Source organism: Oncorhynchus nerka, linkage group LG13 (genome assembly GCF_034236695.1).
Source record: "Oncorhynchus nerka isolate Pitt River linkage group LG13, Oner_Uvic_2.0, whole genome shotgun sequence".
NCBI lineage: Eukaryota > Metazoa > Chordata > Actinopteri > Salmoniformes > Salmonidae > Oncorhynchus > Oncorhynchus nerka.
This window is the reverse complement of record NC_088408.1, coordinates 17,490,997-17,506,161: the sequence shown is the minus strand read 5'-3', so window position 1 is coordinate 17,506,161 and position 15,165 is coordinate 17,490,997. Positions and strand designations below refer to the sequence as shown.

General features: G+C 44.9%; 1 protein-coding gene across 1 annotated transcript in view; it reads right to left on the bottom strand.

Moving 5' to 3' along the window:
• Positions 1–849: 849 nt before the first annotated feature.
• The window catches only part of LOC115140378 (disks large-associated protein 2-like), a 46,258-nt gene continuing 31,942 nt past the window's right edge, over positions 850–15,165 (bottom strand). Inside the window, exons 3-5 of the mRNA XM_029678725.2 lie at positions 7,495–7,672; positions 5,532–5,751; positions 850–1,646 (exon numbers count right to left, since the gene is read on the bottom strand). Coding sequence (XP_029534585.2) covers positions 850–1,646; positions 5,532–5,751; positions 7,495–7,672 — 1,195 coding nt within the window. The remainder of the gene's footprint in view (positions 1,647–5,531; positions 5,752–7,494; positions 7,673–15,165) is intronic.

Sequence of the window (15,165 nt, the reverse complement as noted above, 5' to 3'; positions counted from 1 at the left end):
TAATACCAAACAAGTCTAGGGTTGAAGTTTTGTGACAATTTTTTTTCTTTAATTCAGATGTATGCAGATTTGCAGTCTGTTATCTGTCGCCGGTTTCATAATGTTTCCTAGTCCCGTTCCCTAGCTCCTATTTCTTTGTTGTTCTCAGATTTAAAAGGATCCGATTGGTGTAACCAAGGGATGGGATAGGACCTATGATTAGGGGACTGAAAAGTTACTAGGCCGTTATATTCAATTCGTATATTTAAATAACAAACATATATAAAGTCATTTTGTGCATTCAATTAGTCTTAGTGGTGTCAAGGCTTTTAAACCTCACCTCATGGAATGGCTACATTCTATAAGCTACCTTACATAAGCGCAGATGAGAGAGTACATTCCCTGTCTATTTAAGGTGGATTGAGCACCATCCTCCTCATCTGCTGATCTCAAACAGTCAAACTGTTGACTCAGTGTCACACAAGACACTTTTTAAATATCTGATGCACAGAAGCCTAGTTAGAGAGGTGCTGAAAGCCACTCAGTGGTGCTTAGGGATCAAGACTGTAGAAGTAACATTCGAATCATCGTCTTTCACAATCCAAGATATTAATGACATCCCTTGATAATGGCATTACAGGACCCTTATTATTGATTAGTTCAATGTGGTCATTACTTGCTCTGAGAATGACAAGCCAACAACTAGATGTCTCCATAGTAAAGGGACATTCAGCAACATTAGTGCCCTGCCTGTCTCGCTGTGTACATAGTGTGCGGTTTTTCGCCTTGGCTCCTGTTCTGGTTCTCTGGGGGTTGTTAAGGGGAAACCCCTTCATGTTGTATTTCTTCTGGGTTGTATCATGGGAATGATTAGAATGACATTGACAGGTATGACATGGGCCCACTGGTGTACTTCCTGTTCCACAGTTCCAGACTGGCACTCCTGCGGCTGCCACCCGAAGAGCGCTTGCGTATTTTCTGCCCCCTGTTGTCCCATGTTGAAAAATCTTCCGATAGCCGAGAGCTAGCGGGGCTGCTGGCTTCCTCCTCTGGCGTTGAATCCCCAGTGATCTCGATGCGGGGAGGGTCCATCAGTTTTATGAGGTTAAAGGGGGCTGGTTCCGGCTGGCACATGACAGACTTGTGCTCTGTGTTCTGCCTGACGAGCCCGCTGGTGCCAGCCTGGATGCCCACAGACACCCGGTCCCCGGTCTGTGTTGAGCTGTCACTGGCGCTCTCGCGGCACATCGTCCACATGTTGTAGCACTGGGTGAAGTTGAAAAAGTTGCTGTTGAAAGTTTTGAGTTCGCCGCACACGTCCCTGCGCAGCTCGGCCAGTTCGTAGCGCATGGCCGAGATCTCGTCTTTCCACTGTATGTTGAAGGCGGCCACCATGTTGGCGGACTCTTTAAAGGCCTGGATGGCCTGAGGTACAGGGGGATCTGGGGCGGCTATGGAGGGGGCATCAGGGATCCGGTAGGCAGGCGGCGAGGTCGGGGGGACAGAAATGGCAGTTACAGTGGAGCTGGTGCTGTGCTGGCTGCGAGCTACAGCGTTCTCCCTCTCTAGGCGCTCCAACTCCTCATAGGCCGAGGAGCTGGCCCCGTCGTCGTCTTCTATCATGTCCTCGTTTAGCAAAGAAGTGCCTTCCAGCATATCATATCCCTCTGGAAGACAAATTTGAATATGCAAATAGAGGGACATTCAAAGGGAGGGAACAGCTGGAGTGTTATGTAATTGTAATGCCCAAATTTTCAAACCTAGAGTGGGCATACATATACCTACAATATGCATTCAGTATGTGAGTAAAATACCACAACTACCCTATAACTCCAGTTGATATATCAGATTAAATCATTGCATTGAGAACATGGAGTAGAAATGTTGTAGACTATTTGTTGATCGCTAATCTCCTGCGAATATCATTACCCTTGAATCAGATGATGCATTTGAGATTCAAACCCGAAAAGAGACTGTGTACAACTTAATGAAGAGGTGCCCTTCAGACACTGAAGTGGTCTCTAGAATTGTTATGCTCTCTAACACAGCTCTGGTACAATAAAATGCATAAAGGAATTATTCAACCAGGTACACTGAGCCATTTGAGCGATGCATTTTAACTCACATACTGTAGGCTTTTCGGTTTTTACACTGCCTTCTCACTCATTTCAATGAACATCTACCTTCCACAGTCTTTCCCTCTTTTCACCGCACTGCACCCTGGGAAGTGGAACCCTGTTGGTTCCTAATATAAACCATCATTACCAATCAGTTTCAAATTAAAAGACCATTCTCCGAAAGAAATCATTAAAGCATGTTTTGTTAAAGAACGCTTCTAAGTGTTTCCTATTGTTTTTTTGTTTTGTTTTTTTTGTGCAACAGAAAAGATGAAAAGGCAGTGAAAGAATCACAACTCAAGTCATTGGGCCGAGAAGCAGTTATGAACCCTATTGAACATGTCAGGTCCCTCACCATGAGGTTGATAAGACATGTGTAGTTTCCCCAGTGGCGGGTAAATCCCCCCCCCCCCCATAGTGCTGCACCAGGGAATGGGCTGCAATCCCACAGTCAAAGACGGCTGATAACCTCTACGCCGAGGGTCAAACCCAGCCACATGTGGACTTTACAGAGGTCGACTTTCATCAAATAAAATAAAAAAAACAAAGCTACTGTAATACACTGTAACTGCGCTCACATTTTGACTGTTGACAGCGGCAATATGATAACATTCAGGGATATTTTTTTATTTAACTAGGCAAGTCAGTTAAGAACAAATTCTTATTTTCAATGACGGCCTAGGAACAGTGGGTTAACTGCCTGTTCAGGGGCAGAATGACAGATTTGTCAGCTCGGGGGTTTGAACTTGCAACCTTCCGGTAACTAGTCCAACGCTCTAACCACTAGGCTACCCTGCCGCCCCATATATTGTATGGCTGTGCTATGAGCAGATTATGCATTAGACTGGGAAGTACAGGTTTATCATACAGTTACACCAATGATGCCCTTTTAGCTTAAAAATAGACACACTTCAAAACAACTCGCAAAAGCCAGCGAGGCACCATCATCAAAAAGATGATTCTGGAATATTAATGCATACGAACAAGGAATTCAAGGCCTCAGAGTTTTGTGAGTTGTTCAGAACCCTGTTTGTTTCTCATAGTATCTAAATGGGATTTGTCCATCCTGGTATCATATCAAAGTTAGCGTTTTTATGTATTGCTGAGAAGGCAGTGCAAAAAACACACATACACATAGACGTATGTATGTGTGTTGACATCAAAATACCTGTGACAGGCATCACTGAAGTCTCCAGCTGTTCAGTCCCCCCGGTTATCCTTCAAGAGTTGCATGGCTGGTCAAATAGAGAGGGGTGCTGCTCTTCTGCCCAATGGGGCATCATAGGATCCCTTCCCACTCAAGGGCCCTGCTAGCCTTGACATGCTAGCATCTGGTTGGGAAGTGATTTAGAATTCAGATCTCTCTTTTTTTTATGTAATTGAGTGGCAAGGCCAGTCAAATATTATGGATTATTTTAATTTAACTTCAAAGCCGCTATTCCTTTAAAAATGACACCAAATGGTTGATACCAGGTAAAGAAATATTTGCGATATGGCTTGAGATGGAGCCAAAAAGTCATAGCCAATTATTTCCCTGAGGCTCACTAGCACATCCTGTTCCATAGCCCAATTGGATATGACTGTATATGGAAGAGAAAAAAAGTCCTTGAGAACTACTCATAAAAAATACAAATATATGCAGAAAACGCTTGAATAACTGACAACCATTTCAGAGCAAATTTAGTGAGCCAATTGGGAAGCGGACAGAATTGGGACAGAGCTTATTGGGTGAAAGGAGTTCAGCAGGTAAGACGGTGGGATTGGAGGACACTCCTTGATCCGCAGGTCACATCGTAGGCTGAGGGATTCTGACTGTGCAACCCAATTGAGCATGACAACATAAACAAAATAAAACTCCAGATTGTACAAGAAAACAAAGAAACCCCAAAAACTCAAACAAATACAGAGGGCTAGTACAACTGCTTTCACGAGATGTGTTAAAATCCAGGTCATAATATTGTCAAATGAAAAACGGAATATGAAATTATAGTATTTCAATAGGGTTCATAGCTTTACTCTTTCAGGCATACACCAAATGCACTAGGGCAATTAGTTTATGGAGGGAGCAGTGGTTCTGTTTACACAACCAACCAGATATGTTGATGTTGTGACAAAGATATTGTGTGTAAAATGTTGCACAAAACCTTGAAATCCCTGAATATTTAATATCAAAACAACAATTATTGCAACAAGTTGACTTGGAAGAGATGATTTGACATTCTTCTAATAGGTCTAAATGTGAGATTACGGTGGGCCTAACGGGTAAAATAACTGTTGAACATTTTAGTGAGAGCGCCCTTCAAACCTTGTCAAACCTCAAGTCAACTGATCAGCCTCACATGATTGCAAGATCTGCCTTCTGATTGGTCTAACATCAGAAGTAATAAATCAGTTGCCAGTAAATATTATTCAAATCATATCTTCAAATGGGGTTTTATGCAACACAATACAGCAATATAGAAAAATGATTTATTTTACGTGCTCTAAATTGCCTTTACTAGTTCCTTTGAGCAACCAGTACCATATCTGAGTTTGTTGACTTACCGTATGTCGGTTACAAGATGCTGTCTTGTTTTCTGTAGGCTTATAAGTCAAGATCAGTTAGAGACGCTAGTGCCCTCAACATCCAATCTGGACCTTGAAGACAGTTTCACTGCTTAGTTTAACTCTTCCCCTCTAATCAGGGACCTGGGACACCACATGGGTTCCATTAATTATCAGGTAGAACAGAAAACCAGCTGGCTCCGGACCTCAAAGGATAATATTTGAATACCCTTGTGCTAGTGGAATGAACTTGTCAAACAAAGCATGGAAGGGGAGGCTGAAAACCTCTCTGGAGCAGGCCATGAACCCTCCTAACACTCTGTAGAGGTCTATAGCCCCTCCCTCCAACCACTGGTTTGTTTAACACTTAACCCTTCCCTACACAACTCACACTCTACACACGACACATATATCACTGAGATTCACATGCTTAGAACAGGGCATGTTCCTCTTGCACATGCCAAGTGATGTGAGTGTGACTGTAGTGTGTTGATGTGGTGTAGGTGCATTGTGGGTATGACTTCTCATTGTGCTAATTTGAATGAGGCCCCTCCCACCCTCTACTACGGGTTTAGCTTTGCCACCGCCACAAGTGACAAATCAGGAAGCCCGGGTCATGATGCATCGTTCGTGCAATGTAGCGCACTTGCAAGCAAATTTCCTCGGAACACTCAGGATATGCAGAGGCAAGACAAACAAGACACACAACAATGACAAGTAGCAAATAAGAAATGACCGGAATCTTTCAACCAAGCATCTCTCAAAGCTCAAGGGTACCCCACTGTACATATGTAGGTATGTTAAGGATGTACACATGTCATAGAATGTATGAGGAGTATGTTTTCTAGGCCTTCTCTCGTTTGGGGGGGATTTTGCGATGCATACTGTTACCTGTTGTGGATCTGAGAGTTGATGTGACAGTGGAGGATGTCATTGAAGGCAAGCAGTCGTCGTCTTGGGAATACCCAGCCTGAATTGCACGCAGGTAACTGTGGCTTCGAGTGCGGAACGAGCCAGGCAGGTCCAAAGCCTCCATGGCCTGGGATTCTACTTCGCTAAAAACGGACTCGCAAACTGACTCAAACTGGCCATTGACCTCAGTCTCACTCACCTGAGAGACAAAAACAGGAATAGCAGTCCTTAATTTTTCCTCTTCCTTTCTGTTTGTCACTTTGATTCTTCCCCTTAGTACAGTAAATATGAAGGAGTGTTAGCAGGAGAAAAAAGGCACTGGCAATTCCGAACTTAAAAAAAAACAACTTTGCATCAAAATCTTTGTTTTCTTAAAAAAATCAAGCAGATAAACAACCAAATGAAAAGAGCGAAAACAATGCATCATTTGGTATACCGTTTACAGTATGTACTATCCCATTGTAAGTCATCATCATAGACATACATACCACAGGAGGTTGGTGGCACCTTAAGTGGGGACAACGGCAAATGGTAATGACTGGAGCATAATAAGTGGAATGTAATCGAATACATCAAACATGTGGTTTCCATGGTTTCCAGGTGTTTGATGCCATTCCATTTGCTCCATTTCAGACGTTATTATGAGCCGTCCTCCCCTCGGCAGCCTCCTGTGATATTTTGTATTTTTATTGAACCTTTATTTAACTAGGCAAGTCAGTGAAGAATAAATTCTTATTTTACAATGACGGCCTACCCTGGCCAAACCCTCCCCTAACCCGGACAACTCTGGGCCAATTGTGCGCCGCCCTATTGGACTCCCGATCACGGCCGGTTGTGATGGAGCCCGAGATCGAACCAAGGTCTGTAGTGAGATGCAGTGCCACTCGGGAGCTTTATACATACGTTACTACTGAGGAAATGGGAAAGCAGATGTCCTTACAAGAACCTATTCAAAAGTAGAAATTACAGTGCAACACAGTACAAACAACATGCGGAATTTCAATGTTGTGAATATATACAGTATATCTCCAATGCAATGCATCCAACGTAACGGCAGGCAGGAAGCTATACTAAAACGTCACCTGTGTATCAAAATGAATCTTGTTTATATTACGCAGTGCATAAAAGCCTGATACTTAATAACATAATAAAAATGACTGGGTATATTAAATGTATAGTGTAGCTAATACGCAGCAAATATGGATAAAACCAACGCTTTTTACTGATCAAACATCCAACATTGTCTAGACTGACTGAGCAGTTTAAAACAACATCCTAGTACTGTGTAGGAACTTCCGTAACAGGTAACCTGAACTTGTAATGAGATAAATATAGAAAATAACAGATATGTATGGTTCTGCTTGTTGATGCAATGTCACCAATAACACAAATCTATTGGTTTCACATGGATTGTTCTGAAAACCGCAAAATATGTCAACAGTACTACCAATGACAACTTAAACAATGAAAAAGCCTCTCTCTCAAACAATAATGCCTGAACAAGTATCTACCATCTCAATGAAAGGGGATCTAGTGGTGACTAATGTGTTTCTATAAGTAACTATATGATTATTGTGATTATTGCCATCCCTTTAGCAAACAACAGATGGTCCCACCCACACTGCCCACATGGTGGCCGTCTACTGTATCTCCTCCTCCTCCTCCTCCAGGACTCCTGGTAGCATCTACTGTATCTCTCCTTCCTCCTCCTCCACCACCTCCTACTCCACCTCCTCCACCTCCTACTCCACCTCCAGGTAGCGTCTACTGTATCTCTCCTTCCTCATCCTCCTCCTCCTCCTCCAGGGCTCCTGGTGACATCTACTGTTTCTCTCCTTCCTCCTCCTCCTGGGCTCCTGGTGGCATCTACTGTATCTCTCCTTCCTCCTCCTCCCCCGGGTCTCCTGGTGTTCCCCTTGTAAGGATCCTGTGTGGGACTCACCTGGCTGACGCAGCTGGCCTGACTGAGGGTGCTGACCGCCCGCATGTAGCTCTGGTTCCGGGAGCGGAACTGAGGCCCCAGGGGTACATGGTGTTGGGGGTAATTGAAGGCTGGGTCCAGGGTGACACTGGGATGGGGCCGCATCATGTCTCGGGTGGTTTGCAAGTGGTAGCTCTGGCTGAATGGAGAGATAGAGAGAGAAATATGAGAGGTATTGTCAGTTAGATATACCTTTATCTCTTGACTATGTAAACATAATCGAGCATCTGACTAAATGATGCACGATTTTAGTTCTGGGTTAACTGAGATTAGACATCCCTGGCTATTTGACCTAAGCCCCAAACTATTTTAAAAAACAGTTAAACAGGTAACCTAGCTGACATGTAGTAGGCCTACTGCTGTATCCAGGTTTGTGTTGTGTTGTTGTGTGACCGGCAGCAAAAGTGACTCTTCCTCTTACAACCGCAGTCTTTTAACGATCAACTCCGAACTACGATAACAAGTGCATTACTCGCAAACCCCAAAACACTGTTGAATCGCTAGCCCCACAATTATAGTTTGTCAACTCACTTATAGCTCCCAATAGTACAACAATATAAGCAAATCAAATGTTATTTGTGACATGTGTGTAGACTAACAGTGAAATGCTAAATTACAGGCCATTCCCAACAATGCAGAGAGAATATTTTTTTTTAATAATAGAAAGGTAACACAAGGAATAAACACACAATGAGTAATGATAACTTGGCTATATATACAGTACAAAAAAATGGTAATTTAGCAGACACTCGTATCCAGTGTGACTTATAGTAGTGAGTGTATTCATTTTAATACAGGTCCCCCATGAGAATCAAACCCACAACCCTGGTGTTGCAAGCGCCATGCTCTACCAACTGAGCCACATGGGTACCAGTACTGATGTGCAGGGGTACGAGGTAATTGAGGTAGATATGTACAGTACATATGGGTAAGGTAACTAAGCAACAGGATAGATAATAAGCAGTAGCAGTAGCTTATAGTATTTGATGAGTCATAAAAGAGTTTGTGTAAAGGGGGGGGGGGGGTCAATTCTGATAGTCCAGAGTCTTAGCAGTCTTATGGCTTGTAACCTATAATGGTGCGGGAGGGGATGGCTGCCGTTTTACGGACTCCTGGGGAGAAAAAGGGGGTAAAATAAAGAAATAAAATAAAACATAATGCTCATCCAGAAGCAGCGCTCCTAGTGGCCAGGGACCTTAATGCACGTAAACTTAAATCCATTTAGCCTCATTTCTTCCAGCAAACTCTAGACCACCTTTACTCCACACACAGAGATGCATACAAAGCTCTAGACCACCTTTACTCCACACACAGAGACGCATACAAAGCTCTAGACCACCTTTACTCCACACACAGAGACGCATACACACTCTAGACCAACTTTACTCCACACACAGAGACGCATACAAAGCTCTAGACCACCTTTACTCCACACACAGAGACGCATACAAACTCTAGACCACCTTTACTCCACACACAGAGACGCATAGAAAGCTCTAGACCACCTTTACTCCACACACAGAGACGCATACAAACTCTAGACCACCTTTACTCCACACACAGAGACGCATACAAAGCTCTAGACCACCTTTACTCCACACACAGAGACGCATACAAACTCTAGACCACCTTTACACCTTTACTCCACACACAGAGACGCATACAAAGCTCTAGACCACCTTTACTCCACACACAGAGACGCATACAAACTCTAGACCAACTTTACTCCACACACAGAGACGCATACAAAGCTCTAGACCACCTTTACTCCACACACAGAGACGCATACAAAGCTCTAGACCACCTTTACTCCACACACAGAGACGCATACAAAGCTCTAGACGAACTTTACTCCACACACAGAGACGCATACAAAGCTCTAGACCACCTTTACTCCACACACAGAGACGCATACAAACTCTAGACGAACTTTACTCCACACACAGAGACGCATACAAAGCTCTAGACCACCTTTACTCCACACACAGAGACGCATACAAACTCTAGACCAACTTTACTACACACACAGAGACGCATACAAAGCTCTAGACCAACTTTACTCCACACACAGAGACGCATACAAAGCTCTAGACCACCTTTACTCCACACACAGAGACGCATACAAACTCTAGACCACCTTTACTCCACACACAGAGACGCATACAAAGCTCTAGACCATCTTTACTCCACACACAGAGATGCATACAAACTCTAAACCACCTTTACTCCACACACAGAGACGCATACAAACTCTAGACTACCTTTACTCCACACACAGAGACGCATACAAACTCTAGACCACCTTTACTCCACACACAGAGATGCATACAAACTCTAGGCCACCTTTACTCCACACACAGAGATGCATACAAACTCTAGACCACCTTTACTCCACACACAGAGATGCATACAAACTCTAGACCACCTTTACTCCACACACAGAGACGCATACAAACTCTAGACCACCTTTACTCCACACACAGAGACGCATACAAACTCTAGACCACCTTTACTCCACACACAGAGATGCATACAAACTCTAGGCCACCTTTACTCCACACACAGAGATGCATACAAACTCTAGACCACCTTTACTCCACACACAGAGATGCATACAAACTCTAGACCACCTTTACTCCACACACAGAGACGCATACAAACTCTAGACCACCTTTACTCCACACACAGAGACGCATACAAAGCTCTAGACCACCTTTACTCCACACACAGAGACGCATACAAACTCTAGACCACCTTTACACCTTTACTCCACACACAGAGACGCATACAAAGCTCTAGACCACCTTTACTCCACACACAGAGACGCATACAAACTCTAGACCAACTTTACTCCACACACAGAGACGCATACAAAGCTCTAGACCACCTTTACTCCACACACAGAGACGCATACAAAGCTCTAGACCACCTTTACTCCACACACAGAGACGCATACAAAGCTCTAGACCAACTTTACTCCACACACAGAGACGCATACAAAGCTCTAGACCACCTTTACTCCACACACAGAGACGCATACAAACTCTAGACGAACTTTACTCCACACACAGAGACGCATACAAAGCTCTAGACCACCTTTACTCCACACACAGAGACGCATACAAACTCTAGACCAACTTTACTACACACACAGAGACGCATACAAAGCTCTAGACCAACTTTACTCCACACACAGAGACGCATACAAAGCTCTAGACCACCTTTACTCCACACACAGAGACGCATACAAATTCTAGACCACCTTTACTCCACACACAGAGACGCATACAAAGCTCTAGACCATCTTTACTCCACACACAGAGATGCATACAAACTCTAAACCACCTTTACTCCACACACAGAGACGCATACAAACTCTAGACTACCTTTACTCCACACACAGAGACGCATACAAACTCTAGACCACCTTTACTCCACACACAGAGATGCATACAAACTCTAGGCCACCTTTACTCCACACACAGAGATGCATACAAACTCTAGACCACCTTTACTCCACACACAGAGATGCATACAAACTCTAGACCACCTTTACTCCACACACAGAGACGCATACAAACTCTAGACCACCTTTACTCCACACACAGAGACGCAAACAAAGCTCTAGACCACCTTTACTCCACACACAGAGATGCATACAAACTCTAGACCACCTTTACTCCACACACAGAGACGCATACAAAGCTCTAGACCAACTTTACTCCACACACAGAGATGCATACAAACTCTAGACCACCTTTACTCCACACACAGAGACGCATACAAAGCTCTAGACCAACTTTACTCCACACACAGAGACGCATACAAAGCTCTAGACCACCTTTACTCCACACACAGAGATGCATACAAACTCTAGACCACCTTTACTCCACACACAGAGACGCATACAAAGCTCTAGACCAACTTTACTCCACACACAGAGATGCATACAAACTCTAGGCCACCTTTACTCCACACACAGAGACGCATACAAAGCTCTAGACCAACTTTACTCCACACACAGAGACGCATACAAACTCTAGACCAACTTTACTCCACACACAGAGACGCATACAAAGCTCTAGACCAACTTTACTCCACACACAGAGACGCATACAAAGCTCTAGACCAACTTTACTTCACACACAGAGACGCATACAAAGCTCTAGACCACCTTTACTCCACACACAGAGACGCATACAAAGCTCTAGACCACCTTTACTCCACACACAGAGACGCATACAAACTCTAGACCACCTTTACTCCACACACAGAGACGCATACAAAGCTCTAGACCAACTTTACTCCACACACAGAGACGCATACAAAGCTCTAGACCACCTTTACTCCACACACAGAGACGCATACAAAGCTCTAGACCAACTTTACTCCACACACAGAGACGCATACAAAGCTCTAGACCACCTTTACTCCACACACAGAGATGCATACAAACTCTAGACCAACTTTACTCCACACACAGAGACGCATACAAACTCTAGACCAACTTTACTCCACACACAGAGACGCATACAAACTCTAGACCAACTTTACTCCACACACAGAGACGCATACAAACTCTAGACCAACTTTACTCCACACACAGAGACGCATACAAACTCTAGACCAACTTTACTCCACACACAGAGACGCATACAAACTCTAGACCAACTTTACTCCACACACAGAGACGCATACAAAGCTCTAGACCAACTTTACTCCACACACAGAGACGCATACAAACTCTAGACCAACTTTACTCCACACACAGAGATGCATACAAAGCTCTAGACCACCTTTACTCCACACACAGAGACGCATACAAAGCTCTAGACCACCTTTACTCCACACACAGAGATGCATACAAACTCTAGACCACCTTTACTCCACACACAGAGACGCATACAAAGCTCTAGACCAACTTTACTCCACACACAGAGATGCATACAAACTCTAGACCACCTTTACTCCACACACAGAGACGCATACAAAGCTCTAGACCAACTTTACTCCACACAGAGACGCATACAAAGCTCTAGACCACCTTTACTCCACACACAGAGATGCATACAAACTCTAGACCACCTTTTCCACACACAGAGACGCATACAAAGCTCTAGACCAACTTTACTCCACACACAGAGATGCATACAAACTCTAGACCACCTTTACTCCACACACAGAGACGCATACAAAGCTCTAGACCAACTTTACTCCACACACAGAGACGCATACAAACTCTAGACCAACTTTACTCCACACACAGAGACGCATACAAAGCTCTAGACCAACTTTACTCCACACACAGAGACGCATACAAAGCTCTAGACCAACTTTACTCCACACACAGAGACGCATACAAAGCTCTAGACCACCTTTACTCCACACACAGAGACGCATACAAAGCTCTAGACCACCTTTACTCCACACACAGAGACGCATACAAACTCTAGACCACCTTTACTCCACACACAGAGACGCATACAAAGCTCTAGACCAACTTTACTCCACACACAGAGACGCATACAAAGCTCTAGACCACCTTTACTCCACACACAGAGACGCATACAAAGCTCTAGACCAACTTTACTCCACACACAGAGACGCATACAAAGCTCTAGACCACCTTTACTTACAAACTCTAGACCAACTTTACTCCACACACAGAGACGCATACAAACTCTAGACCAACTTTACTCCACACAGAGACGCATACAAACTCTAGACCAACTTTACTCCACACACAGAGACGCATACAAACTCTAGACCAACTTTACTCCACACACAGAGACGCATACAAACTCTAGACCAACTTTACTCCACACACAGAGACGCATACAAACTCTAGACCAACTTTACTCCACACACAGAGACGCATACAAAGCTCTAGACCAACTTTACTCCACACACAGAGACGCATACAAACTCTAGACCAACTTTACTCCACACACAGAGACGCATACAAAGCTCTAGACCACCTTTACTCCACACACAGAGAAGCATACAAACTCTAGACATTTAAGACATTTACATTTAAGTCATTTAGCAGACGCTCTTATCCAGAGCGACTTACAAATTGGTGCATTCACCTTATGACATCCAGTGGAACAGCCACTTTACAATAGTGTCAGGATTTGGCCAGGGTTGTTCCGGTTTTTGGTCACTAGATGCCCCCATTGTGCCTTTTGACCTTTTGTTTTCCCTTGATCCCCATTATTATTTGCACCTGTGCCTCGTTTCCCCTGATTGTATTTAAACCCTTTGGTTTCATTTACATTTACATTTAAGTCATTTAGCAGACGCTCTTATCCAGAGCGACTTACAAATTGGTGCGTTCACCTTAAGACATCCAGTGGAACAGCCACACAATAGTGCATCTAAATCTTTTAAGGGGGGTGAGAAGGATTACTTTATCCTATCCTAGGTATTCCTGAAAGAGGTGGGGTTTCAGGTGTCTCCGGAAGGTGGTGATTGACTCCGCTGTCCTGGCGTCGTGAGGGAGTTTGTTCCACCATTGGGGGCCAGAGCAGCGAACAGTTTTGACTGGGCTGAGCGGGAACTGTACTTCCTCAGTGGTAGGGAGGCGAGCAGGCCAGAGGTGGATGAACGCAGAGCCCTTGTTTGGGTGTAGGGCCTGATCAGAGCCTGGAGGTACTGAGGTGCCGTTCCCCTCACAGCTCCGTAGGCAAGCACCATGGTCTTGTAGCGGATGCGAGCTTCAACTGGAAGCCAGTGGAGAGAGCGGAGGAGCGGGGTGACGTGAGAGAACTTGGGAAGGTTGAACACCAGACGGGCTGCGGCGTTCTGGATGAGTTGTAGGGCTTTAATGGCACAGGCAGGGAGCCCAGCCAACAGCGAGTTGCAGTAATCCAGACGGGAGATGACAAGTGCCTGGATTAGGACCTGCGCCGCTTCCTGTGTGAGGCAGGGTCGTACTCTGCGGATGTTGTAGAGCATGAACCTACAAGAACGGGCCACCGCCTTGATGTTAGTTGAGAACGACAGGGTGTTGTCCAGGATCACGCCAAGGTTCTTAGCGCTCTGGGAGGAGGACACAATGGAGTTGTCAACCGTGATGGCGAGATCATGGAACGGGCAGTCCTTCCCCGGGAGGAAGAGCAGCTCCGTCTTGCCGAGGTTCAGCTTGAGGTGGTGATCCGTCATCCACACTGATATGTCTGCCAGACATGCAGAGATGCGATTCGCCACCTGGTCATCAGAAGGGGGAAAGGAGAAGATTAATTGTGTATCGTCTGCATAGCAATGATAGGAGAGACCATGTGAGGTTATGACAGAGCCAAGTGACTTGGTGTATAGCGAGAATAGGAGAGGGCCTAGAACAGAGCCCTGGGGACGCCAGTGGTGAGAGCACGTGGTGAGGAGACAGATTCTCGCCACGCCACCTGGTAGGAGCGACCTGTCAGGTAGGACGCAATCCAAGCGTGGGCCGCGCCGGAGATGCCCAACTCGGAGAGGGTGGAGAGGAGGATCTGATGGTTCACAGTATCGAAGGCAGCCGATAGGTCTAGAAGGATGAGAGCAGAGGAGAGAGAGTTAGCTTTAGCAGTGCGGAGGGCCTCCGTGATACAGAGAAGAGCAGTCTCAGTTGAATGACTAGTCTTGAAACCTGAC